A 24,190-nucleotide genomic window follows, 5' to 3' on the forward strand; every position below is an offset into this window, starting at 1 on the left:
AGCGGTGTTAGGGGCGGAGAGAAAGAACATGCTTTCTCCCTTTACCTCTCCCCCTGCCCCAATCTTTCTCTCTCTCATTGGCAAGCACACATATCCTATGGCAATTAGGGGGAGGGGGAAGCCAAGATCTTAGTCCAAAAAGTTCTCCCAATGACCTATCTCCTACTCCTCCTCACTCATTCCCTCCAGCTACACTGGCCGCCTCAATGTTGTCATGTCTCTCAAGCATAACTAGCATATTCTCACCTCAGATTGTTATATTTGATTTCCCCTCAGACCAAAACGTTCATCTCCCAATAAATGAATAGCCTATACCCTCACTTTAAAGTTTTTGTTTTTGTTTTTCTTTTTGTTTTGTTTTGTTTTGTTTTCAGAGGTTTTTGCTATAGGGAGCGTGCGCTCGCCAGACAGACAGAGACAGACAGAGAGATAAAAAGTGAGAAATCACCCTCCAGGGGGGATGGCCATGCCGCAATCCATTCTCCTCCATTCTCCTCTCGGGATCTTAGGCACGCATGCACAGCACACACGCCCGGCTTGAGTTTTAAGCCACCGGGTCCAGGACGCGAACCGCGGTCGACTACATGGGAGTACAGCAACATAGCCCTTATGCTAACTGCTGGTCCCATATTTTTACAAGTTTAGTGATACCTTGGTTGTCTTGTCTCTTACACCAGGACATAAGCAAAGCTTTTGTTCTGTTACTCTGTTTTATTCACTACTGAAACATTAGTACCTGGCACACAGTAGGTTCTCAATACTTACAGGAACCAACAAATAAAGCTTAATGCCACACTCTGGACCTGGTTAACTATATCTCATTGACCTTTATAAAGAAAAAAAGATTTATAACTCACTATATCATAGCCATAATACCTTACATTTCAAAGAAGGATTCAACATTCACCACTGAACAAGCCTCTGATTTTGGTGAGTCCCACCAAATTTATCAGAGCAGCCATTTTAGTCCTTCCTGGTCTTCAAACCCTATTAATTTTTCCATCTAGCTTCTTTATCCTTATATAGATAACCATGTTTCCTAAGTTGTTTAAAACGGCATTAAGTATGGTGCACCTTTCCTCAAACTCAGACATCTCAGGCCTTTCACTGTCAGAAAAGAAGGGACCAGCAGTTAGTGTAATGGCTATGTCGCTGGACTCCCATGTAGTCAGTCAACCGTGGTTCAAGTCCTGGACCTGGTGGCTTAAACTCACACCGGGCACGTGTACATGCATGCCCATGATCCTGAGAGGAGGAGGAAAAGACATTAAGGTGTGGCCATCCCTCCTGAGGAGTGATTTCTCGCTTTCTCTGTCGAGTGCATGCTCCCTATAGCAAAAACCTCTCCAAAAAAAAAAAAGAGAAAAGAAAAGGATACCATTACTCTTTATTTCATTTTCTAACTCCTTGCCTTTGGTTCCCTATCTTCAATTCACTGCTCACTCCTTCACATCCTTACCTATTTGTTCTCAATTCTACCCTACATTATTTAAAAACTTGACAATGTTTACTGACACGTTGGCTGTCTACTTCCTCCCTTCTTTGCACAGCACTTATTTCAGTTTAAATAATGCAAGAGTTCTTCCCCTGGAATCCATGCACAGACTAGAGTTAGGGGTCGCTGAACCCTATGTAATGATAACACACCACTAAACTACGTCGCACCAGAAGAAGCACATAACTCTTCCAGTCTCTTGTTCCAATGTCTATAAACTTTGAGTAAAGACACAAGAGTAGGTGGGCAGTGATTAAAAATGATCACAAAATCATATTATGAAAGTGGTTCTTTTAATAACTTGCCTTACATTATGTTAAGCATGCTTCCATTTAAATTTATTCCATAAATAAAATCCACTACTGGCTACTTCTTGACTCATTTAAAATCCATTACTGCATATTTTTTTGACTCATTCAACCTTAGAAAACTACATTTATTAGAGTCTGGTATAACCTACACTTAGATTTTATTACATAAAAATCAAATACTGGAAGGTCCTTTTTCAACCTTTAATGAGTCACTCTATCTTCTAACAATTTCTTGATAATCCACAAAAAAACACATTGTATGAATGTTTGCATATCTTTAAAATAAAAACATACCAGAGAGACCCATACAACAGATTGTGGTAAAAGCAGTATGGGCAACGGCTTTTGACATTAAAAAAAAAAAAAAAGGCAGTAGTCAAGAGGTGAGCAAGACAGATGAGAATTCAAGTGGATCAGACAGATGAGAAATGAAATACATTTAAGTACACACTTTAAAATAAAAAAGAAAAGGTAAATAACTGAAAACTAAGAATAAGAGAAGAACAAAAAATACAAGTAAACCCCAATATATTTAGTTGATGCAGAAAATACAGACTATTCTGTACTTTCTTGTACAAACAAGATATTGTTATCAACGACAATTTTTCAAAACTCTTATGCATTTGATTAAAATATAAAATGTAATCCAAATATAGCATGTTTTATATTTCAAAGCCAAAATTAAACAGTGCATTTTCTATGGATTCAAACTGCCGAGAGTCTGCTCTACAATTTACCCTTACTAACTCACCCGACACCTAAACTATACCAATTTAAAGATGACTAGTTAATAACGTTAAGGAGTATAGAAAAAAGAATGACTCTATTACTCTTAGTTAACCAAAAAATAAACTTATTACTTTTCCAAATTCAGAATGTTTCTTCCATATCAAAAATGCAGTCATTGTGGCAGCCCCATAGCACAGCTACTAGGCCCCACACAAAGCGAGTCAAATCCAACATGGCACTAAGGTCTGAATCCCAGACCTAAAGACTTAAAAACAAAGATGAATGTATGCGCATGCACAGGGCTCTCACAGGATGGAGAACTTGGGCAGAAAGGACTGCAGCCTGACCAGGCACAGTTAGGGGTTGCTTTCCCTCTTTCTTCCTGGTATGCACACTCGTCCTCTGGCATTAAAAACAAAAACAAAACAAAACAAGGATCAGAGGGTGGCCTGTGGTTAAGGCACTGGACTCATACATGGGTAACCACAATTCGAGGCCCAGACCCAGTGGCTTGAAAACTGCACCAGGCACGTGTGCGTGAGTGCCCAAAATCCCAAGAGAAGACTGGAGGAAAAGCGGCTGTGGCATGGCCATCTCTCGAAGGGTAGTTTCTCACTTTCCCTCTCTGTCTCTCTCCCACAAGTACATGTGTCCTGTGGCATAAAAAAGCAAATAACTAACTAAATCAATCTATCACTCATTAAACTTTAATCTAATGGCCAATATTATCTATTTATCTAAAATTTGGGACATGCATGGTGGTAAAAGAACATATAACACACAGCATTCAAAGGAAACTCCTTAGAGCTAAATGGAGCCTAATATTTCTTTTTTTTTAATTTTATAAATGAGGAAATCAGAGTTCAGAAAAAAACACCTACTTTAATTAAGATCAGAACCCAGTCCAATGTACATGACATGCCACCCAAATATTCTTAAGTAAATCAAACAAAAGGTTAAATACTATTCAGTTTAGTCATGAACATGTACTGGGTCGTCAGAAATGTCACAATGCATTTTCACATAGAAAAACAGAAAAATATGTTATGACTTTTGATGATCCAATAAAATTGTGCAAAATATCTACTTAATTACCAAAAATACAGTAGTTTTTTTAAAAATACTGATAAAGCAAAACGTTTGTGGACTCTTGTTTTGTCAGAAATATGACTATGAAAGTCAAAACATACTTTCTGCAATTCCATATACAAACTTTTGGGGAAGAAAAAAAAGAGAGAGAGAATACTTACAGTACTATGAAAAACAACACTGTGTCCCTTTCCTAAACTTTCTATATGAGCTGAGAGGTTAAAGCAAATGGCTCGATGTCTTATCGCATCCAGTGTTTGTGCATCGAAGAAATCATGTGGTCGGGCTAAAGGTCAACACAAAAAAGGTAAAGCATATTTAGAAAAATGTAGCAATCTCCTATACAGCCTAATAGTCTATTTTTCACAAAGTAATAAAGATTGAAACAATTAACATATGCCTACACAATGTTTAATGCAAGATATTCTTTACTTTCACAATATGAACTGAGAAAATGAAGAGGTGTGAAAAAAGAATTACAAATAATAAGAAAAAGTAGGTTAATTCTACCCCTTAGTAACAGGTTCGAAACTCAGACTGCATGATTCCACATTTCAAGAACTTCCTTTTTCATGCTATTTTATTTACTTCAGCGACTCTCATCAGCACCAATCCTGCATTTTCTATCTGAAGCACAGAATGTGCACGCCACACTGGGATCTCAATCTTACCATGCCAGACATGAAAACACATTCTGTATTAATATATAATCAAAACTGTTCCAATTTTGACAAAGTAGTCATAATATTTTCAGGTTTTTGACAAATATATTCTTAATTATAAATAACTTCCCAACAAAGATCTAAGAAATATACAAATACATGTTCAAATCCTAATCAGTCCACAAAAATTCTAACCCCAGCTCCACCAGTTATCAGCTGTGTCTTGGGGAACAAACAGCTTAACCTATATTTGACCGCTTCCTTATATGTAAAATGGGGATAGCATAACAACTACAGATTGTGGTTAAATACAGCCAATGCACATAAAATATGCCTTGTAAATCATAAAGCAGTTTACATTAATGAGCTTGTATTACTTGAACACTTTAAATTTCCATTTTCATCTCACAAAATATTCTTATAAATTGTGCTATTCTTATTCCTGATGAGAAAGTTGGTGAAAATAAAAATAATAAATTTGTAGTTGCAGCATTTATTAATACATGTAATTTTTCAAATCTTTAATTAAAAACTCAATTGTATTAACAACAAAAGAAATGCCTTGACTTCCTGGTACAGCACACAATGAATTACATGGATGCTGATTTACCATAAAATCAGAGCTTTCAGAACATCTACACAAATCATCATAGCTTTTGTAGAAGGGACAACCTCACCGCGTGTCCTGTTCAACAAACGACAACCACGGGTCAGCAGGTGGCGTGGTGGTCAAGACCTGGACTCCCACATGGCCAACCATAGTTCATGTACTGAATCTGGCATCTTGCTTTCTCTACTTTCTCTTTCTTACTTTCTCTCTCTGGATCTCTGGTCAAATTTTAATAATGACGAATAAAAAATAATAATTCTTAAAAAAAAATCTAGACAGCTCTTTTCTCCTGTATTTTTTCCTTCACTTGATTTAAACAAAACAACTTGCACTAATAAATTGGCAAAATTCACAAGACTAAAAATATAACGACAATGGAAAATTAGAAAAGTATCTGACATTTTGGGGAAGATAAAAAAATGATTTTATCTAATGCTGAAAAAACAAATTCTTTTCTGTGGTTACTGAAAAAAGTATGTAGTTTCTCTATGCTCTCTAAATGCATGTTTTCCCCCAAATAGAAGCATTCCAAGAAAACAATGACTTATTTCCCTGTAAGTCTCTCTAATCAAGGACTTCTATTTTAACCTTTAAACATCAAGTCATCACTTGAATTAAATTCAAAATAAAGAAAGGTACCCTCATAATAAGAATCAATGTATTTAGACCTTAACCAGATTTACCTCCACTGCTGAGAGTAAAAATACTAAGAACACCAAATTAGAGGCCGTGCCCTATAGCACAGTGGTTAAGTAAGGTATATCTAGACCTGGGTCCCAAAAGGGCAACCACTGTTCAAATCCTAACCCAAGTGGCTTACAAAACACCTCAGAAGCATGCACAGAAATGCCAAGATCCTGACAATATGGAAAAAAGAAGAAAAAGAGGACCAGCAGTTAGCATAATGGCTGTCGCTGGACTCCCACATAGGTGACTGCAGTTCACATCCCGGACCCAGTGGCTTAAAACTCACGCTGGGCGCGTGTGCGTGCGTGCCCAAGATCCCGAGAGGAGAATGGAAGAGAAGGGATTGTGGTGTGGCCATCCCCCCTGGGGGGTGATTTCTTGCTTTCTGTCTCTCTGTCTCTGTCTGTCTGGCGAGCGTACGCACCCTATAGCAAAATCCTCTCAAAAAAAAAAAAAAAATAAAGCAAAATCCTGAAAAAAAAAAAAAAAAAAAAGAAGAAGAAGAAAAAGGACCATGGTGTGATCACACTCCACGAGGGCGGGAGGGGGGGATTCTCTCTCTCCTTCTCAAAGGTGTGTACACCCTTTGACAATCAAAGGAAAAAAAAGACACCAAACTACAACAGTAGTCTCCAAAGCAAATGAGTATCATGATCCATTAGAGCAAAACAAAATTACACTAACTTCTCCCTTTTCCTTTTTTATTTTTATTTGTCAATGGACATATGTGCTTACCAGAGGGAACAAAAAGCACCCTCCACAATCCCTTCTCTTTAATTTCCCTACCATGTTGAGATTTGGACCACACATGCACATGCACCATGCATGTATTTCAAGCTGCCAGGGACTGGGATTTGAATGACGCAGTTGGCCAAATGGGATTTGGCTCCCTCAAATAAGAGGCCTTGGGACAGCCTTTATCTTGTCTTTTTTTAGTATTTTTTTCTGGCAATTGCTTTATAATGTGCATTAGTTGCATTTTCTGTACACACATATAAATTACACATGTAAAGACTGTGTGTACAAGCTTATTTTTTAAGGTTTTTGCCATGGGATGTATGCACTTGTGAAAGAGAGACAGAGAAAAGGTAGAGAGAGAGGACATGAGAAATCATCCCCCAAGGGGCGTTGCTATATCGCAATCCTTTCTCCTCCTGGGATTTTTGAACACACGCGTATACACACCTGGCATAATTATCAAGCTGATCACGTCAGTCACATGGGAATCCAGTGCCTAAGACCAAGTGATCTTTTAACTGATGAGATATATAATCAAAAATCCTAGAAACCATGAACATAAAAACTTTTCCTGTGGTTGAAAATTATACATACTGGGGCCAGAAGGTGGTGCAGTGCTTAAGGCACTGGATTCCCACATAGCTGACCACATCTTTGAGTCCTAGACCTGGAGGCTTGAAAATCACAGCTAGCATGTGTATGTATTTCCCCAAAATCCCGCCAAGATACCAGAGAAGCAGAAATGGCGTTATGGCAAGGCCCCCTGGGGAGTGATTTCTCACTTTCCCTTTCTGTCTCTGGCGAGTTAACACACCCTACGGCAAAAAACTTTAAAAAAAACTATGCATGTTATGTTGATTGTTTCTATCCTTAGGTGTACTAAGGATGCTATGACTTTGTAGAAGAGTACTTTTATTTGTAGGAGATGCATATCTAAGGTACTTCAGAATCAAAACCACAAAATGTGTATGCACGCGCACACACACACACATGTACTAAAGCAAATGTAGTGAATCTCTTAAGTACCCAAGCCTTTTTTTATTAAATGGCATACTATCTGTACATAAACTGTGCATATCCTCACATATACTGTAATTTATACCTAGATTACTTAAAATAGCTAGTACCATAAAAATGCTACATAAATAATTGCTATACTCCATTAGTTTTAACTTATCCCTTTTTTTTATTGTCATATTGTTTTCCTGAATTTTTTTCCAATATTTTTTATCCACAGCTTGTGGAAGCCACAAATGCATAACTCATGGATACAGAGAGTGAACTACACTGTGTAAACACTAAGACCAACATGTAATCAAGTCAGGTCAAATAGGTGGGGAACTTACTCTTGGTTTCAACTGTCATGGTAAATACATAGTAATTTTCTTTGACTGCTAGCTACTCAATTCAAAATTCAAGTAAAACGACTAAGATATTATTAACGTTTTTATAAAGGGAGGTCAAAAAGAAAATGGATCCATAACTTCAACTGAATACCAGTTTTGACAATAAACAAACATGTTTATTTCAATAGTAAGTAACTTTTGGGACCAGCAGTTAGAGTAATGGCTATGTCACTGAACTCCCACGTAGTCAACCACGGTTCGAGTCCTGGACCCAGTGGCTTAAACTCACGTCAGGCGCGTGTGCATGCGTGCCCATGATCCCAAGAGGAGAATGGAGGAGAAGGGATTGCGGCATAGCCATCCCCCCCGGGGGGTGATTTCTTGCTTTCTGTCTCTCTGTCTGTCTGTCTGTCTGGCAAGCGCACGCACCCTATAGCAAAAACTCTCAAAAACAAACAAACATAAAAAAACAGTAAGTAATTTTTTAACAAAAGAGAGAGAGAGAGAGATTTTTGTTATACGGTGTCTGTGCTCACCAGTGAGAGACAGAAAGACAGACAGAAATCATCGCCCCCGGGGAGTAACCACACCGCAGTCACTTCTCCTCTAAAGATTTTAAAAATGCATGCATAGAATTTCTTTTCTTTCTTTTTTTCTCTTTTTTTGTCATTTTTCCTTTAGGAAAGAGAGAGATTTTTGCTATAGGGTGCATGTTCTGGCCAGAAAGAAAGAAACCAAGAAATCACCACCAGGAGGATGTCCACGCCACAATCCCTTCTCCTCCAGTCATCTCTTGGGATTTTGGGCATGCACACAAGCCTCGTGTGAGTTTTGTTTTGTTTTAAGGATTTATTTTATTTAACTTTATTTGTCCATTTATTTATTTAGTTAGTTTTGATTTGACCAGAGAGAGGAGTGGGGTAGGGGAGGTGGGGGTGGGGGGCGGCGGCAAACCACCAAATCCAGGACTTGAACTATGGTCAATCGTGTGGAAATCCAGCGTCCTTTACCACCACACCACTTGCAAGTCCCCTGGCCTGAGTTTTAAGCCACTGTGTCCATGACTCAAACTACGGTCAACTACTTGGGAGTCCACTGACATAATCATCATACCATCTGCTGGTCCCCAGTATGAGTTTTAAGCTGCCAAGTCCATAGTCAACTACGTGGGAGTCCAGCGACAAAAGCATTATGACATCTGCTGGTCTCAACAATAAGAAATTTTTAAAAAAGACTCCAGGAAAGTTTTATTTTTTGTGTTTTGTTCATTTGTGAGTGGTACCTCTGGATAACAAAAGATCCCAATGTTTTAGAGACTAGTTTTATATTTAAGTCTGGATTAGTGTTTGGAGTCTCTTCTATAGACTAAACAAATCCCAAGAGAAGCTTTCTTTTTTTCTTTCCAGTTCTCTCCTGCAATGGACTACCTTACAGTGACAGTTTAATTTTCTCATTCACTCATTCATTCTTACTTTTTCATTGAGAATATTAAATTCACCAGCTGACATGAAGAACCAGACATGGTGCTGGGCACTAAGGATTTAATGTCAATCCCTCCTCACAGCACTTACAATCCATTCAATCTAATTCTTTCCCATTTTAAACAACAAGAACACATCATGTAACCTGGTAAGTAAGCACACTGCCACTGTGCGTATGTCACACAATCCACTGTACGTATGTACTATGACAAAGATGAACTTAAATTTTCTTACTCCTCACAGCACTTCAGAGTACATAGGCTACTTAAGTTTTACTAATTTTTATCTGCAACATGTTCAAATTTTCTAAAAAAAAAAAAAAATGTCCAAAAATACCCTATTTTAAATTTTCCTAATTTAGAACAGTATCAAAATTCCCCCCAAAATCTAATTCTATACAGAATTTGTATTCTACAAGCTTATATACTTAAACCCCGTTAGCTACTATAAACATGTCACTGAATTCTCACACTGAAAGATAGGTATCCATCTACTCATTACTCTTTTTTTAACTGCCAGAGTAGGTACACGTGCTCACCAGAGAGCGAGAAAGAGAGGGAGATAGCACCCCACAATGGAATGAGGTCAAGTTGCAATCCCTTTCTCCTTCATTTCCTTCTCTTGTCAGGATTTGAGGCACACATGCACCTGCGCCCAGCATGGTCTTCAAGAGACTTGAACAGCAGTCGGCCATGGAGGATTCAGCTTAACATTAAGCGAGAGGACCAGCCCTTTATTACTTTTAATAGAAATGGATAAGCAGAGTTGAGGAAACTAGATTTGCATAAAAGTTAAGACAGATACAAAAGCCATTTAATGCATACAGATTTTCTAAGTTAAACACTTACGTAATGAGCGCCTTCTTTTGTTCTTTAATTTCCTCCTTTTGTTCATTCCAGCTTTAGAAGGAGATTCTTCTTTGGCCTTTGGCTGGTTAGAAACTTTTGAGGAGTTCTGCTGACTGAAGTGTGTAGGTACATGGCGTGCTAGTCCTCCCTGAGACGCAAAGCTGGCATTGCAGCCACCAACGACACACTAAATAAAAATAAGAGGAAAAGAAATGTTAGAGATGCTGTGTTGGGTGTGAGCAGAACAGAAGTGAATATTTCATATTTTCAGAAGTAAATCAGTAGCTCATTAGGATTCATTTTAGTCTAATATTCACCTAACTGACCACAACATGTTCTTGCAAAGGAAAACATAGTTAAGGGACCAGGAGGTGGCACAGTGGTTAGGGCACTGGACTTCTATGTGGTTGCCCATGGTTCGAGTCTCAGAACACACTGCTTGAAACTCACACCAGGCGTGTGTATGCATGTCCAAAAACCCAAGAAGAGAATGTAGGACAGGGGAATACAATTAGGCCATCCCACCTAAGGGGTGATTTCTAACTTTCTGTTTCTCTCTGTCTCTCCGGCTAGCATTTACGCTCTACAGCAAAAATATCTCTCCCAAAAAAACCCAGACACACTAAAGAATGTTATGACTTTTTAGATGAACCAGAAAAGGAAACCGTACAGCCCATTCATAGTACAATCCTTTCATGTTTCATGAAGGTTACATACGTCAGGCAGTGCCAGAGCTAGAAAACAAAGTTCAAGTTTCATGACTTCCTTTTCTTTACTGTTCTTGCCACTGGACTCAAGACAAAAATAGTGAGATTCTTCCCAGTAAACTCATTAAACCCATTAAATTAATCACTTTAGTGACAGAAACAGTAAGTGGTTTCACAAGAAAAAAATCAGAAATCCTTATAATTATTTGGATTCCTAAATATTTCTCTTAAGATACACACACTACTGAGGCCAGCAGGTGGCATGGTGATTAAGGTGCTGGGCTCCCACATGGCCGACCATGGTTTGAGTTCCAGACTCTAGCTTGAAAATCATACCAGGCATGTATGTGTACATGCCCAAAATCCAGAGCAGAGATGGAGGAGAAGGAAAATCACCCCCGGGTGGTGATTTTTTATTTCCCTCTCTCGGTCTCTGGTAAGTACACACGCCTATGGCAAAAAAATAAATAAATAAACAAACACTATGAAACCTCCAGCAACCTCCTACTGTTCCACACTGTTAGAAATGTGGCAAACTATTAAACACTTAGAGAAAACATGTTCAGTATTAGTCTTATTCTACCTTCTGAAAGTTCCATTAAATACTGCATTATTAGCCTTCTATACCTGCAAGATTGAGAAGTTAAAAGGTTAACTACCAACTTCACCTGGCAGATCTCCTATTCAAGAAATAAAGGCACATTTTTCAGCTATCACAGAATTAGGGCACAATAGTTACAATAATTCAAGTGGTGATTCCGAGTTATATCTTAGGAAATAAATTTTTCAGGCATGCAAGCAAACAAACCTTAGTAAGTAGAGCAGTTTTCAAAGTGATTCCCTGGTAGCAAAAGCCACACCTGGATTATGATTATCCAACTTACTTCGTTTCTAACTTGACAACCAAATCCCAAACATGTGAATCTGTCACGTTTGACACCAAATATATCCATCACATTACTGTCAGGCTCTTTACCTTGTATTACAGTTTGTCTACATAATACCACCCCCAAAAAAGACTTAAAGTAAATAAAATTAAAATGAATAAAACCCTACACATCTCCTAGTGTTTTCTTTCAAGTCAGGAACCTCTAGCCATTTCAATCTTCTAAAAATACAACACAACCTTCTAGCAGAAATCCAAACTTTCTCCACAGTCTCTCTCAGGTGGAAAAGAGCTAGTCTTCCTTTGACGATGAAGCCAAACTTTCACTGTGTATCAAGGTACACTTTTGTTGCGTTTTGAAGACAAGAATGTACATTTATAAATACTTATATTCCCAGAAGCACCTTGTATTTCACAGATTTATAAATACACTAGCAGAACTACATGGCAGTATCCTTATTACCAACAGATTGATAAAAATCGACCCAGGTGTGCGGTGGTACAAGAAGTAGGGCACTACCATGTAATAGGAGGCCACGGTTTGATCTGAAAATACCAGGTGCTTTCGTGATCCTAAAAAACTGGAAGCTTTTGAAGGGAAGAGGGAAATCACAGTGTGGTGAGACTGTGAAGGATGTCTGCCCCACGAATGAAAATAAATAAATGAAGATTTTAAAAATCTGATCAAATGGATGCTGGCTGAAATATTTTACTGCAAATTCCTTATATAATTCTACTAATAACTTCTGTTTTGGGCCAGCTCCCACCTGCAATGGATAATGTACTGCATGATACAAACTGGGTTATCACATGGCAACTACACTTAGAACCCACATCCAGGAAACATACTGGGCACATACACAAGTACGCAAGACCTGATGCACTGGAGGATCATTTGTCCAGACCCTGTAGGGTACTCATCTCTCTCTCGTTCATTCTCACTCTCACTCTTCCACTACTCGTACACGCATGAGCACATTCTATCATGAATGAATAAAATGAACATTATATGGCCAGCGGGTGGCAAAGAGGTCAAGGTAGCTGGATCCCACATAACAAACTGAATGGTTTGAGCCTGGGACCCAGTGACTTAAAACTTCCATAAGCCACATGTGCATTCTTACCAAAAATCCTGAGAGAAGAATGAAGAGAAGAAGGGACTGCACCGTGGCCATCCCTCCCCACTTCTCCCCCTCCCCCAGAGAGTGTGATTTCTCACTTTCCCATTTGCGCACACACTTCCTCTCTCTCTGCAACTGCATACACCATATAGATAGCAAACAAACAAACAAAAGATTATTATTATTCTGACATACAAGAGAGATTTGGGGGCATCTAACACCACTCACATGGTACTGAAAATCATTACCCACTCTAGGGTGTACACTAAGTTAACAGAGAAGGGAATGATTAAAGATTTTAGTTCAAGTACTTAACAATGGCTGGTATTATACAATATGCTAAAAGTAGAAGGACAAATAAGATGGCACTTGCCTGGAAGAGCTTCTATATATTCATCAAGACATATACATAAAGCAGTAAATTCAAAAGAAAATAGAGTTAACTACGTTACAGAGTGACATGGGAAAACAGAGACACATTAGCTATATCTATCGGTTTAAATTGATATTTATTAAATTATTCTATCAAACTTGTGAATGTGTGCTCAACAGCCTGTATCAAAAATGCTTAGCTACAGGGCTGGTCCTGTGACCAACTTTCTGGTTAAGGAGCCATATCCCACATGGCCAACCTAACAGTTCAAGTCCTAGACATCCTGGGCACATGTGCCTGCGAATCCAAAATCCAGAGAGCATGGAAAACACGGGGATTGTGACAGGACCACATCGCCCTGGGACTGTGTTCTTCCTCTCACTCTGCCTCTCTTTCGCACGTGTACATGCTCTCAAGCAAATTTTTAAAAATAAAATGTTTGTTTTGCTTTTCACTTTTTATACAGGCCATGTGTACTTGTGGCACAGAGATAGACTCAGAAATCACCCCCCAAGGAAGTTGGTGGTGCCACAATCTCTTCTCTATTTCTTTTCACAAGATTTTTATTCACTTACCCACATGGGCCTGAAATGTTTTTCAAGCTGCTGGGTGGACCCTAACAGTCAGCCATGTGAAATCCAGCTGCCGAAATGATTATACCACTAGCTGGTCAAAGAACAATGATTTTTTTAATTTGTCATCTTCAGCAGATTATGACAATGCCAAAGAACTACACTGTTCACTATAAAAGCCATGATCCAAATATCACTACTGAATATATTATGATTAGCATAACTGACAAACTAAATTTAAAATTTTCATTTCCTATGTTAATTATTATTTATTCAGGTGTACCAAACATAACATACAACTAACCATTTTATTTAAATAACTATTTATTTAATTCCATCTATTATTATTTTTTAATCTGACCAGAGAGAGACAGAGAGAAAGGGAAAAGAAGGCAAGCCACCAAGTCCAGGACTTGAACCCTGGTGGCCTATGTGGGAAAATCCAGCGCCTTCAACCACCACGACACTTGATAGCCCCACAACTAACCATTCTAAACTGTACACTGTAGGGCCGGTTCCACAGCGCAGTGAAGGGAGCCAGGTCCTACATGACCAACCACGTGGTTTGAGTCCTGAACCTGGCAACTTGAAAAACACAGCAGAAAAATGTGCACCTCAAATCCTATGTTTCCTCACCCAAAATAACTCTATATCCTGGCTACTACTGTGGACAAGTAGCTGTTCTAAAAGAAAAAGAAAAAAAATTTTGAGAGGTTTTTGCCTTAGGGTTTGTGTGTTCGCCAAAAGAGACAGACACAGTGAGAGGAAAAAGCGAGAATTCACCCCGCAGGGGGATGACCACGCCGCAATCTCTTTTCCATTCTCCTCCCAGGATCTTCAGCATGCACACACACATGCCTGGCATGAGGTGTTTTTTTCTCTTCTTTTTTTTTTTTGGAGAGGTTTTTGCTATAGGGCATACGCGCTCGACAGAAAGACAGAAAGCGAGAAATCACATCCCAGGAGGGGATGTCCACACCGCAATCCCTTTTCCTCTCAGGACATTGGATCTGGGACTTAAACCACAGTCAACTACATGGGAATCCAGCGACACAGCCATTACGCTAACTTCTGGTCCCGCCTGGCATGAGTTTTAAGCTACCAGGTCCAGAACTCAAACATGTGTATGTATGCACATACATACACATGTATGATTTTCAAGCCCAAAATTTCTGGCATGATTTTCAAGCCCAAAATTTCTGAGAAGAGATTAGAAAAAGACTGTGGCATGGCCATCTTCCCAAAGGGAGATGATTTCTCACCTTCCCTATTTGGCTGGATGGCTGATAGGGAAGCACCATATAGCAAAAACTTAAAAAAAAAAAAAAAAAAGAAAGAAAGAAAAAGAAAAAGTAAAGTATACCTTGCTTAAACCACAATCAAGACAAAATATGATTCGTTTGAGAAATACAAATAGTATGATATGGCAGAAAGCTATTTTATAAGGGTGGAATGAGTGAATGAGACTAGAGAGGCAGGAAATATTAGACAAGAAGTCTTATATGTTATGTACACCACAGTAAGAAATCTGGATTTACGGAGGTCCCCATGATCGTTGGAAGATAAGATCCAAGATCCCTAGCAGATACCTGAAACCTCAGATAGTACTGAAACTTAAGTACACAATGTTTTTCTCGATATTAACATACCTATGATAGCTGAATTTAAAAATCTGACATGAGGTGCCTGCAAGTGGCATGGTGGTTAAGGGTACTGGAGTCCCACATGGCCAACTATGGTTAAAGTTCTGGAACTGGCAGCTTGCTTTCTCACTTTCTCTTGCTCTTGGTGTCTCTCACTCTGTACCTCTCCAGTCAAATTAAAATAAATAAATAAATAAAGGGGACCAACAGTTGGCGTAATGGCTATATTGCTGGACTCCCATGTAGCCGACTGTGGTTTGAGCCCTGGACCTGGTGGCTTAAACTCACACCGGGCACATGTGCATGCGTGCCCAAGATCCCGAGAGGAGGATGGAGGAGAAGGGATTGCAGCATGGCCAAACCTCCTGAGGGGTGATTTCTCACTTTCTGTCTCTCTGTCTCTCTCTCTCTGGTGAGTACACTCGCCCTATGGCAAAAGCCTCTCCAAAATAAATAAGTAAATGTAAATTAAAAAAGAGGCATGCTATAACTATATATGGTGATTCGATGTAAAAAATAATTAAAATGTTAAAATAAAATTTAAAAATCTTACAAGATATAGGATTAAAAACAAAATAAATACTAATATAGAACAACTATAACACTGTATATAGTAATAAGTTATTTGAATCTGGTGTGACTCTCTCTCAAAATATCTTATTCTACTGTACTCATCTATTTGTGGACAATGGAGGTACTGAAAGTGCAGAAAGTAAGGTGTGAATAAAGGGGGACTACTGTAATGTGTAGAGTGGAAATTACCACGCATTTCAAATTGTAGAATGACAAGAAACACAAAAGATGAACTGTGTAAAAAGGTAAGAGAAAAGTAGTAGTCACATTCAAAATACATGTTCTCTTTTTAATTACAGAATTACTGGGAACCAGCAGTTAGCGTAATGGCTATGTCGCTGGACTCCCACGTAGTCGACTGCGGTTCGTGTCCCGGACTCGGTGGCTTAAAACTCATGCCGGGCGCATGTGCGTGCATGCCCAAGATCCCGAGAGGAAAATGGAGGAGAAGGGATTGTGGCATGACCATCCCCCCTGGGGGGTGATTTCTCGCTTTCTGCCTCTATGTCTCTCTCTGTCTGTCTGGCGAGCGCACGCGCCCTACAGTGAAAATCTCTCCAAAAAAAAAAAAAAAGAATTACTTTAATTTTATTTATTAATTCCTTTTAATTTGACTAAAGAGGGACAGAGGGAGAGCGAGGAAAAGTGAGAAAGCAAGTCACCACGTCCAGGAATTGCAGCCGCATATGGTAGTCCAGAGCCCTTAACTCACACACCACCTGCTGGCCCTCGAATATACTTTCAAGGTCAAACTGACAGGGTTTGCTAACACAATGGGATTGGGGTAAAGGAAGAGTAGAGAAGTTAAGAGAGGAATTAGGAGTAATATAAAGCTCGGAAGGCCGTAGTCACTAGATGGGAATATTGTGATGGAAAAAACTTTATAAACATCAAGGTAAGTGATTCAGGCAAGAATTACCAATAGATACAAAAATGAATTTTGACAAGCAATAACATCTTTATTATTATTTAACTTTATTCTTTTTTCTTTTTTTAGTTTGCTATAGGACACACATCCTCACCAGAGACACAGAGAAAGAGAGAAAGCAAGTCAAAAGGTCCAGGACTTGAACCGCAGTAGACTTGAACTTAGTAGATTAAGTCCAGCGCCTTAATCACCATGACATCTCCGGCACCAGAACAACATATGAATTATCGGTATGTCCAACATATCTCTCCAAAAATTAACTGCCAAAAGATGAACAACTTCCAGTGGAAAATATGACAAATTCCATGTTAACCAAGTGCAACAGTAATTTCATCTATGATGGTGCAAATTGATGGTCCAGTGCCCTTGATGTGATATAGTTGAGAATTTTGTTTTCTCCAAAACAGTATGCACTGAATCTGAACCTAATTATTGTGGCTAGCAGCCAATCTAAACAAACACGGTGACCTTTAGACACATACAAAAATGTGGTTCTGTGAGCTGTTATTTATAAGAGCTGTCACTTACATGGTTAAAAAAAAACAATTTACATGCAAATATGCTACTTGCCTAAAACAACAAAATAGTATGTTTTTTTCCTCCCCAGGACCTAATATTTTTTTTAAAGAATTATTTTATTTAACTTTATTTATTTATTCATTTTTTTTTCCTTTGGAGAGGTTTTTGCTATCCGGTGTGTGCACTTGCCAGAAAGAGAGAGACAGAGACACAGAAAGCAAGAAATCACCACCCGGGGAGTGGGGGGCAAGGGGGGGGGGGGAATAGGCACACTGCTACAATCCCTTCTCCTCCGTTCTCCTCTTGGGATCTTGGGCATGCACACACACGCACCCAGCGTGAGTTTAAGCCACTGGGGACGGGACTTGAAACATGGTCAACTACATTGAAACATGGTCAACTACATGTGACTCCAGTAACAAAGCCATTACACCAACTGCTGGTCCCTCATTTTTAATTTTACCAAAGAAGGACAGAGCAAGAGAGGGAAAGGAAGAAAGGAACCCACCAGGTCCAGTACTCAAATCGTGGTTTGTGGTTGGCTATATGGGAGTCCAGGGCCCTTAACCACCATCCACCTGCCAGTCCCAACAGTTTCTGTTTCTTAAAAACCATGTGTTTATCAAAATTTGCCCCCAAGAAAGTGTTTTTTTTTTTTGGAGAGATTTTCACTGTAGGGTGCGTGCGCTCGCCAGACAGACAGAGAGAGACATAGAGACAGAAAGCGAGAAATCACCCCCCAGGGGGGATGGTCACGCCGCAATCTCTTCTCCTCCATTCTCCTCTCGGGATCTTGGGCACGCACGCACACGCGCCCGGCGTGAGTTTTTTAAGCCACCGGGTCCGGGACACGAACCGCGGTCGACTGCGTGGGAGTCCAGCGACATAGCCATTACGCTAACTGCTGGTTCCCCTGCCCCCAAGAAAGTTTAAAAAACAAAACAAAACAAAACAAAAAAAACCTACGTGGCACCAGTTGTCATCACATCTTCAGTCAATTAACATCCAAATATGATTGGTTTTACATTCTATTTCCTCTTCCCCGCTTTCTGCCCTTTAAAATAACAAACCTGGGACCACCTAGAGGTCACGGCTCTCTCCATCAGAAAATTTGGGCCCTCCTGATCCGCACTTTTCTATACTTGTATGTCTTTGTGTGTTTATTTCTAATTCACAGCTTCCCTACTCAAAAAAACATGTTCTGCTGAGCAAGTCCCAGCAAATTACTACAAAGACAACAAATAACCCAAAACTGAGGAGTTATGATGACTTACATGCTTCAAAATTACCAGTGCAGGGCCAGCCAGGTGATGTGAAGTTTAAAGTGATGGGTCCCACATGGCCAACTAAATGGAATGAGTCTTAGGGCAGTGGCTTGAAAACCACACTGGGCTCACGTGCATCCATGTCCCAAACCCCAAGAGGAGAATGGAGAAGTAGGTATTGAGGCTTGGCCACCCGCCCCTCAGGGGATAATTTCTCACTTTCCCTCTCTCTATTACTTTGTCTCTCCCCACCAAGACATGCTCCCCATAACAAACTTAAAAAAAAAAAAAACACCATTGCAAGGCTAGTCACATGGTTTGGTCATTAAGGAAGCTGGACCTCATATGACTATATCAGACTTTAGAATCCTGGTCCCAGGTGCTTAAAAACATGCAGGATATGGGAACCAGCTGTTAGCGTAATGGCTATGTCACTGGACTCCCACGTAGTCGACCGTGGTTCGTGTCCCGGACCCGGTGGCTTAAAACTCACGCTGGGCACGTGTGCGTGCGTGCCCAAGATCCCGAGAGGAGAATGGAGGAGAAGGGATTGTGGCGTGACCATCCCCCCTGGGGGTGATTTCTCACTTTCTGTCTCTATGTCTCTCTGTCTGTCTGGCGAGTGCACGCACCCTACAGTGAAAATCTCTCCAAAAAAAAAAAAAAACATGCAAGAGATGTGAGCATCTGTGTCCAAAAATTCTGAAAGGAGGGAGAGATGGAGGAGAAAGGATTGTTGTGTGACTGCTCCTCACAGGAAGGTGATTCTTATTCTCTGTCTTGGTCTCTCTGAAGAGTGCACACGCCCTAGAGCAAAAATGTCTTTAACAAAAGAAAAAAAATGAAATATGCAATAAATGATGAACTATAGTCACCTACTGTGTTCTAGAATACTAGATCTTATTCCTCCTATTTAATTGCAATACCTATCTATCCTCCCTATGTCCAAGCTAAAAAAATTGACTTCATGGAAGGAGGAAGAGGAATAATGGTTCTGAGAGTCTGGGAAGGCTAGGAGAATTTGATTCTGTTGAATGTGTTATATAATGTAGGTGGCTTCAGACGCTGTTCCACTATCTTAGTGCTGGGCAAATTTGTTTTAAACAAAATTTTTAATAATAAAAAGATATTAGCATGTGTACTCAAAATATATGTACATTTATTCATTTTTAAATTATGTACATATTCTATTATTAACTGCTGGCGAGTGCACCCACCCTACAGTGAAAACTCCCCAAAAAAAAAAAAAAACATGCAGGATGTGTGTGCATCTGTTACCCAAATCCCAACATGATGGAGAAATGGAAAAAAAAGATATTGTGGAGTGACCACACTGCACTGGATCTTATTTTCTCTCTCTCCCTTCCTCCTGGCAAGCATACCCACTATCTGGCAAAAAACAAAAACCAGTTCAATAAAGGATAAAGACAGAGAGAAATTAAAGGTTAAATGGAGCCCAGCCTCTGTGGTAACATACCAGACTATGAAGATGCCTAAAAACATGACAAGTATGTGCACACTTGCACTGGACTCTAATGGCCTGAAATACTTGAGGAAGGGAATCATGGGATGACTGAGCCCTACGAAGGATTCTTCTCCCTCTCTCTCTCTCTCATAGTTGCACGTGGCCTGTAGTACATACACACGAAAATAAATTAAAAAGCATAAAAACCAAGTGTAAGCGAATTATCCAGAGTTGAATTTTCAGTCAAGGGAAAGAAAAAAAAAGAACACTGCAAAAAAGAACACTGTTGGGAACCAGCAGTTAGCGTAATGGCTATGTCGCTGGACTCCCACGTAGTCGACCGCGGTTCACGTCCCGGACCTGGTGGCTTAAAACTCACGCCGGGCGCGTGTGCGTGCATGCCCAAGATCCCGAGAGGAGAATGGAGGAGAAGGGATTGTGGCGTGACCATCCCCCCTGGGGGGTGATTTCTCACTTTTTGTCTCTATGTCTCTCTCTGTCTGTCTGGCGAGCGCGCCCTACAGTGAAAATCTCTCCAAAAAAAAAAAGAACACTGTTGGAGAAGCAATGAAATTTCAATAGCTAATGCCATGAAGTTAAATTTCTAGTTGTGGATAATTGTGTTGAGGTTATGCAAGTACATGGTCTTGTTCTCAGCAAGTACACACTAAACTATTTAGGGATAAAATGACATCAATGATACTGCTGTTCTAAAATAATTTCGCAAAACATGCAGGAAGGGCCAGAAAGTGGCACAGTGGTAAAACACCATGTTCTGTGTGAATTATTCCCATGAAAAAGTTCCAGACTCATGCCCAGAGTCCTCCCTAAGCACCCCAGCCATGCACATACCCATGATCTAGGTTGGCTGAGACTGGAGGCAGATTACCTCTTAAGGGCACAATTGGAGGGTGCTGTCTTTATCACTCATGGAAGAAACAAACTTAAAAAAAAAAAAAAGTATATGACAAGAGAGATTGAAAAGTAAAGGAGACACAGGATGAGTGAAGAAGATAGATGGTGAGATGGAGTAAGAGAGATAGATAGGGTTAGTGGAAGGCAGGTTACTAGGTAGGTAGGTAAGTGGATAAAGTAAAACTAGCAAAATGCTAATTGGAGAACCTGGCTTATAAGACTACTTGGAAGTTCTTTACAAATACCTGTAAAAAAAAAATACTGTGCAAGAGTTCTTAGATCTTGTCTCTAAGAAATAAACATCAAAATTAAAAGTTTTAAACCAGCATTTAAGAAAAAAAGTACTATAAAAAGTCAAAAACAAAGTCAAATGAGAAAATATTTAGATTCCTATCACAGAAAGAAACCTTGTGTTTTCTAATTTATGAAAATGAGTTCAATATGCTTTCTATTCTACAAATACAAAAGTAACATAAAAATAGTCATTTGATGACCTGGCCCTGCAGTATGATAGTTTAGAACAGTGCATGTAGAGTCAGATAGCACACGGTTGAACTCAGTTAAAATCCCAGTCCCAGCACATAAAAAACCACAGCAAGCATGTGGACTGCAAATCTTGATGGGATGGAGAAATGGAAGAAAAAGATTGTGACCACACTCAATTGGGGAGTGCTCACAAGTGCATGCTTGCATGAAATGCAAGCGCACGCACTCATTCTCTCTCTCCCTCGCTCTCAGGAGCACACAAGCCCTCTAGCAATTCTGACAAAACAAAAAAGGTAAAAAAACAAAATTAAAAAAAAAAAGAAAACAGTGGGGCTAACAGGTTGCATGGTGGTCAAGGCATTGGACTCCCACATGGGCGGCCACAGTTGGAGTCCCAGACCTGGCAACCTGAAACTCAAGCTAGGCACGTGTACGTGCATGCCAAAAATCCCAAGAGGAGAACGGAAGAGAAGGGATGGCAGCATGATCATCCCCCCAGGAGTTGTCTGGCAAGCACATGTGTCACATAGCAAAAATCTCTCAAAAAAAGAAAAAAGTAATCTGAATGCACAGAAATCAAAACTTTGAAATGGAAAAACAAAGTTAAAGAGGAATGAGAGACTGGGCAAAAGATATATTATGTATGATAAAAATACGTAACTTGGGCCAGCTAGATTGGCATACTAGTTGAAGTGGCTAAACCCCACTTGGCCAACTGTGCAGTTTGAGTCTCAGACCTGGCAGCCTGAAAACCACACTAGGCATTTGTGTGCGTGCCCAAAATCCCAAAAGAAAGGGAGAAAAAGAACAGTGGCATAATCATTTCTCCTGGTGGGTATTTTCTCTCTCTCTTTCTCTCTCTCTCTCTCTCTCTCTGGCCCCCCCCCCCCCCCGCCTCTCTCTGGTGAATACAGATGCCCAATAGCAAACTTTATTTTAAAAATAAAATTTATATGTCTACATCTACATATATACACACACATAAATATACACTTACATATATACACACATTTACATATGCGTGTTTATATAATAGTTTCATGAATCAGAAAAAAATCTTATAGAAAAAAGGCAAAGTACATAAGTAAGCAATTGAAAGGAAATGAAGTAAAAATATGTAGCATTTATTAAAATATTTCTAGTAATGAAAAGTGGGAAAAATGGCCTAGCTGCAAGAGCAAGTCAGGTAGATATTGCTACTCAGCAGGCTGAGGCTAGAAGGGAGACCTGAGTTGATTTCCAGCCACCTTGAAAGCTAGGATTGGTGGCGCACACCAACTGTCACAGCTGGGAGACTGGAAGAGAAAAATCATGACATAGTAAGACCCAATATTTCAGCCCACCACAAAAAAAAAAAAAAAAAAAAAAAAAAAAAAACCCAAAAAAAAAAAAAAAAAAAAAGCCCAGCATACTGGCAAAAGTAAAAGTGCTAATAAAAAGGCTAATACTATCAATAAACTTAGAAAAACCGAAAAGGCCAAAAGGGACAAGAAAAATTTAGGCAAATTTTTACAGACAAATAATAAGTGATAATAACTGACAGTAATCCAAAGACAGACTATAACACAAATATTGCAGAGGAACTGATCTATATTATAAATTATTGAGAGGCACTGGCATAACTGGTTAAAGACACAGACCCTCAGATTCATAACTATCTCTGAAATCTTGAATATGCCATTTACTTTTTTTTTTCTTTTTTTTAAGAGGTTTTTGCTATAGGATGCATGCGCTCGCCAGACAGAGAGAGACAGAGAGACAGAAAGCGAGAAATCACCCCCTAGGGGTGATGGCCACACCGCAATCCCTTCTCCTCCATTCTCCTCTCGGGATCTTGGGCACGCACCCACACGCGCCAAGCGTGAGTTTTAAACCACCGGGTCTGGGAAGTGAACCGCGGTCGACTACGTGGGAATCCAGTGACATAGCCATTACGCTAACTGCTGGTTTCCGACCCTGTAATAAATTCTAAAGGTCAGCCAGTGGTGTGGTGGTTGGGGGTTTGGGACGCAAACCACGGCTGACTACGTGGGAGTCCAGCGACAGCCATTACACTAACTGCTGGTCCCGTATATGCCATTTACTGACCAGATTATTTAATCTCTTCTTGCCTCAGTTTCCGCATATATGAAGGGAAAAATGAGGGCAACAAGAGTAATTAATGCAAAAAACTGTTAAGGATTTAGTTAAAATATGTAATGCAATAAAATCTGTATGTACACATACTTAAATATTCAACACTGAAAATGTTGAATATCACGGTAAATATGGTAAATAAATAATATGGTAAATAAATCATATTAATAACAAATAGACCTGAAATGATCCCCTTATGGCAAAACAGAAGACTCCACCAGAAGACAGAAGATTAAAGCCAAGCCCCAAAGCACAGTGGTTAAGGGGCTGAGATCTCAAATGGCTGGCCCTAGTTCAAATCCCAGTCCCAGCTGCTGGGCAAGCAAACACACACACACACACACACACACACACACACACACACGAAGTGTTTATGCGTCCATTGCGTCCATGTCCACAATCTGGAGAAGAAAGAGGAATAGAGGACAAAGCACTGATGCATGACCATGCTCCCCAGTGAGGGGTTATCTCTCTCCGTGTGTCTCTCACTCTCTCCAATAAGTACACACTCAAAAAAGGGGAGGGATAGTAATCAAAGCTGTATTAGGTGAGGTCTCTTGACAAAGGTCTTGCACTCAAACTACACAGTGGGGCCAGCTAGTGTC

The 24,190-nt window shown here is 39.7% G+C and overlaps 1 protein-coding gene across 1 annotated transcript in view; it reads right to left on the minus strand.

Moving 5' to 3' along the window:
* Nucleotides 1–24,190, minus strand: part of AEBP2 (AE binding protein 2) — a 135,806-nt gene that overhangs the window by 24,624 nt on the left and 86,992 nt on the right. The window contains exons 4-5 of the mRNA XM_006155092.3: nt 9,997–10,183; nt 3,786–3,910 (exon numbers count right to left, since the gene is read on the minus strand). Coding sequence (XP_006155154.1) covers nt 3,786–3,910; nt 9,997–10,183 — 312 coding nt within the window. The remainder of the gene's footprint in view (nt 1–3,785; nt 3,911–9,996; nt 10,184–24,190) is intronic.

The sequence above is a fragment of the Tupaia chinensis genome, unplaced genomic scaffold, assembly GCF_000334495.1.
Source record: "Tupaia chinensis unplaced genomic scaffold, TupChi_1.0 Scaffold000434_1, whole genome shotgun sequence".
Taxonomy (NCBI): Eukaryota; Metazoa; Chordata; class Mammalia; order Scandentia; family Tupaiidae; genus Tupaia; species Tupaia belangeri.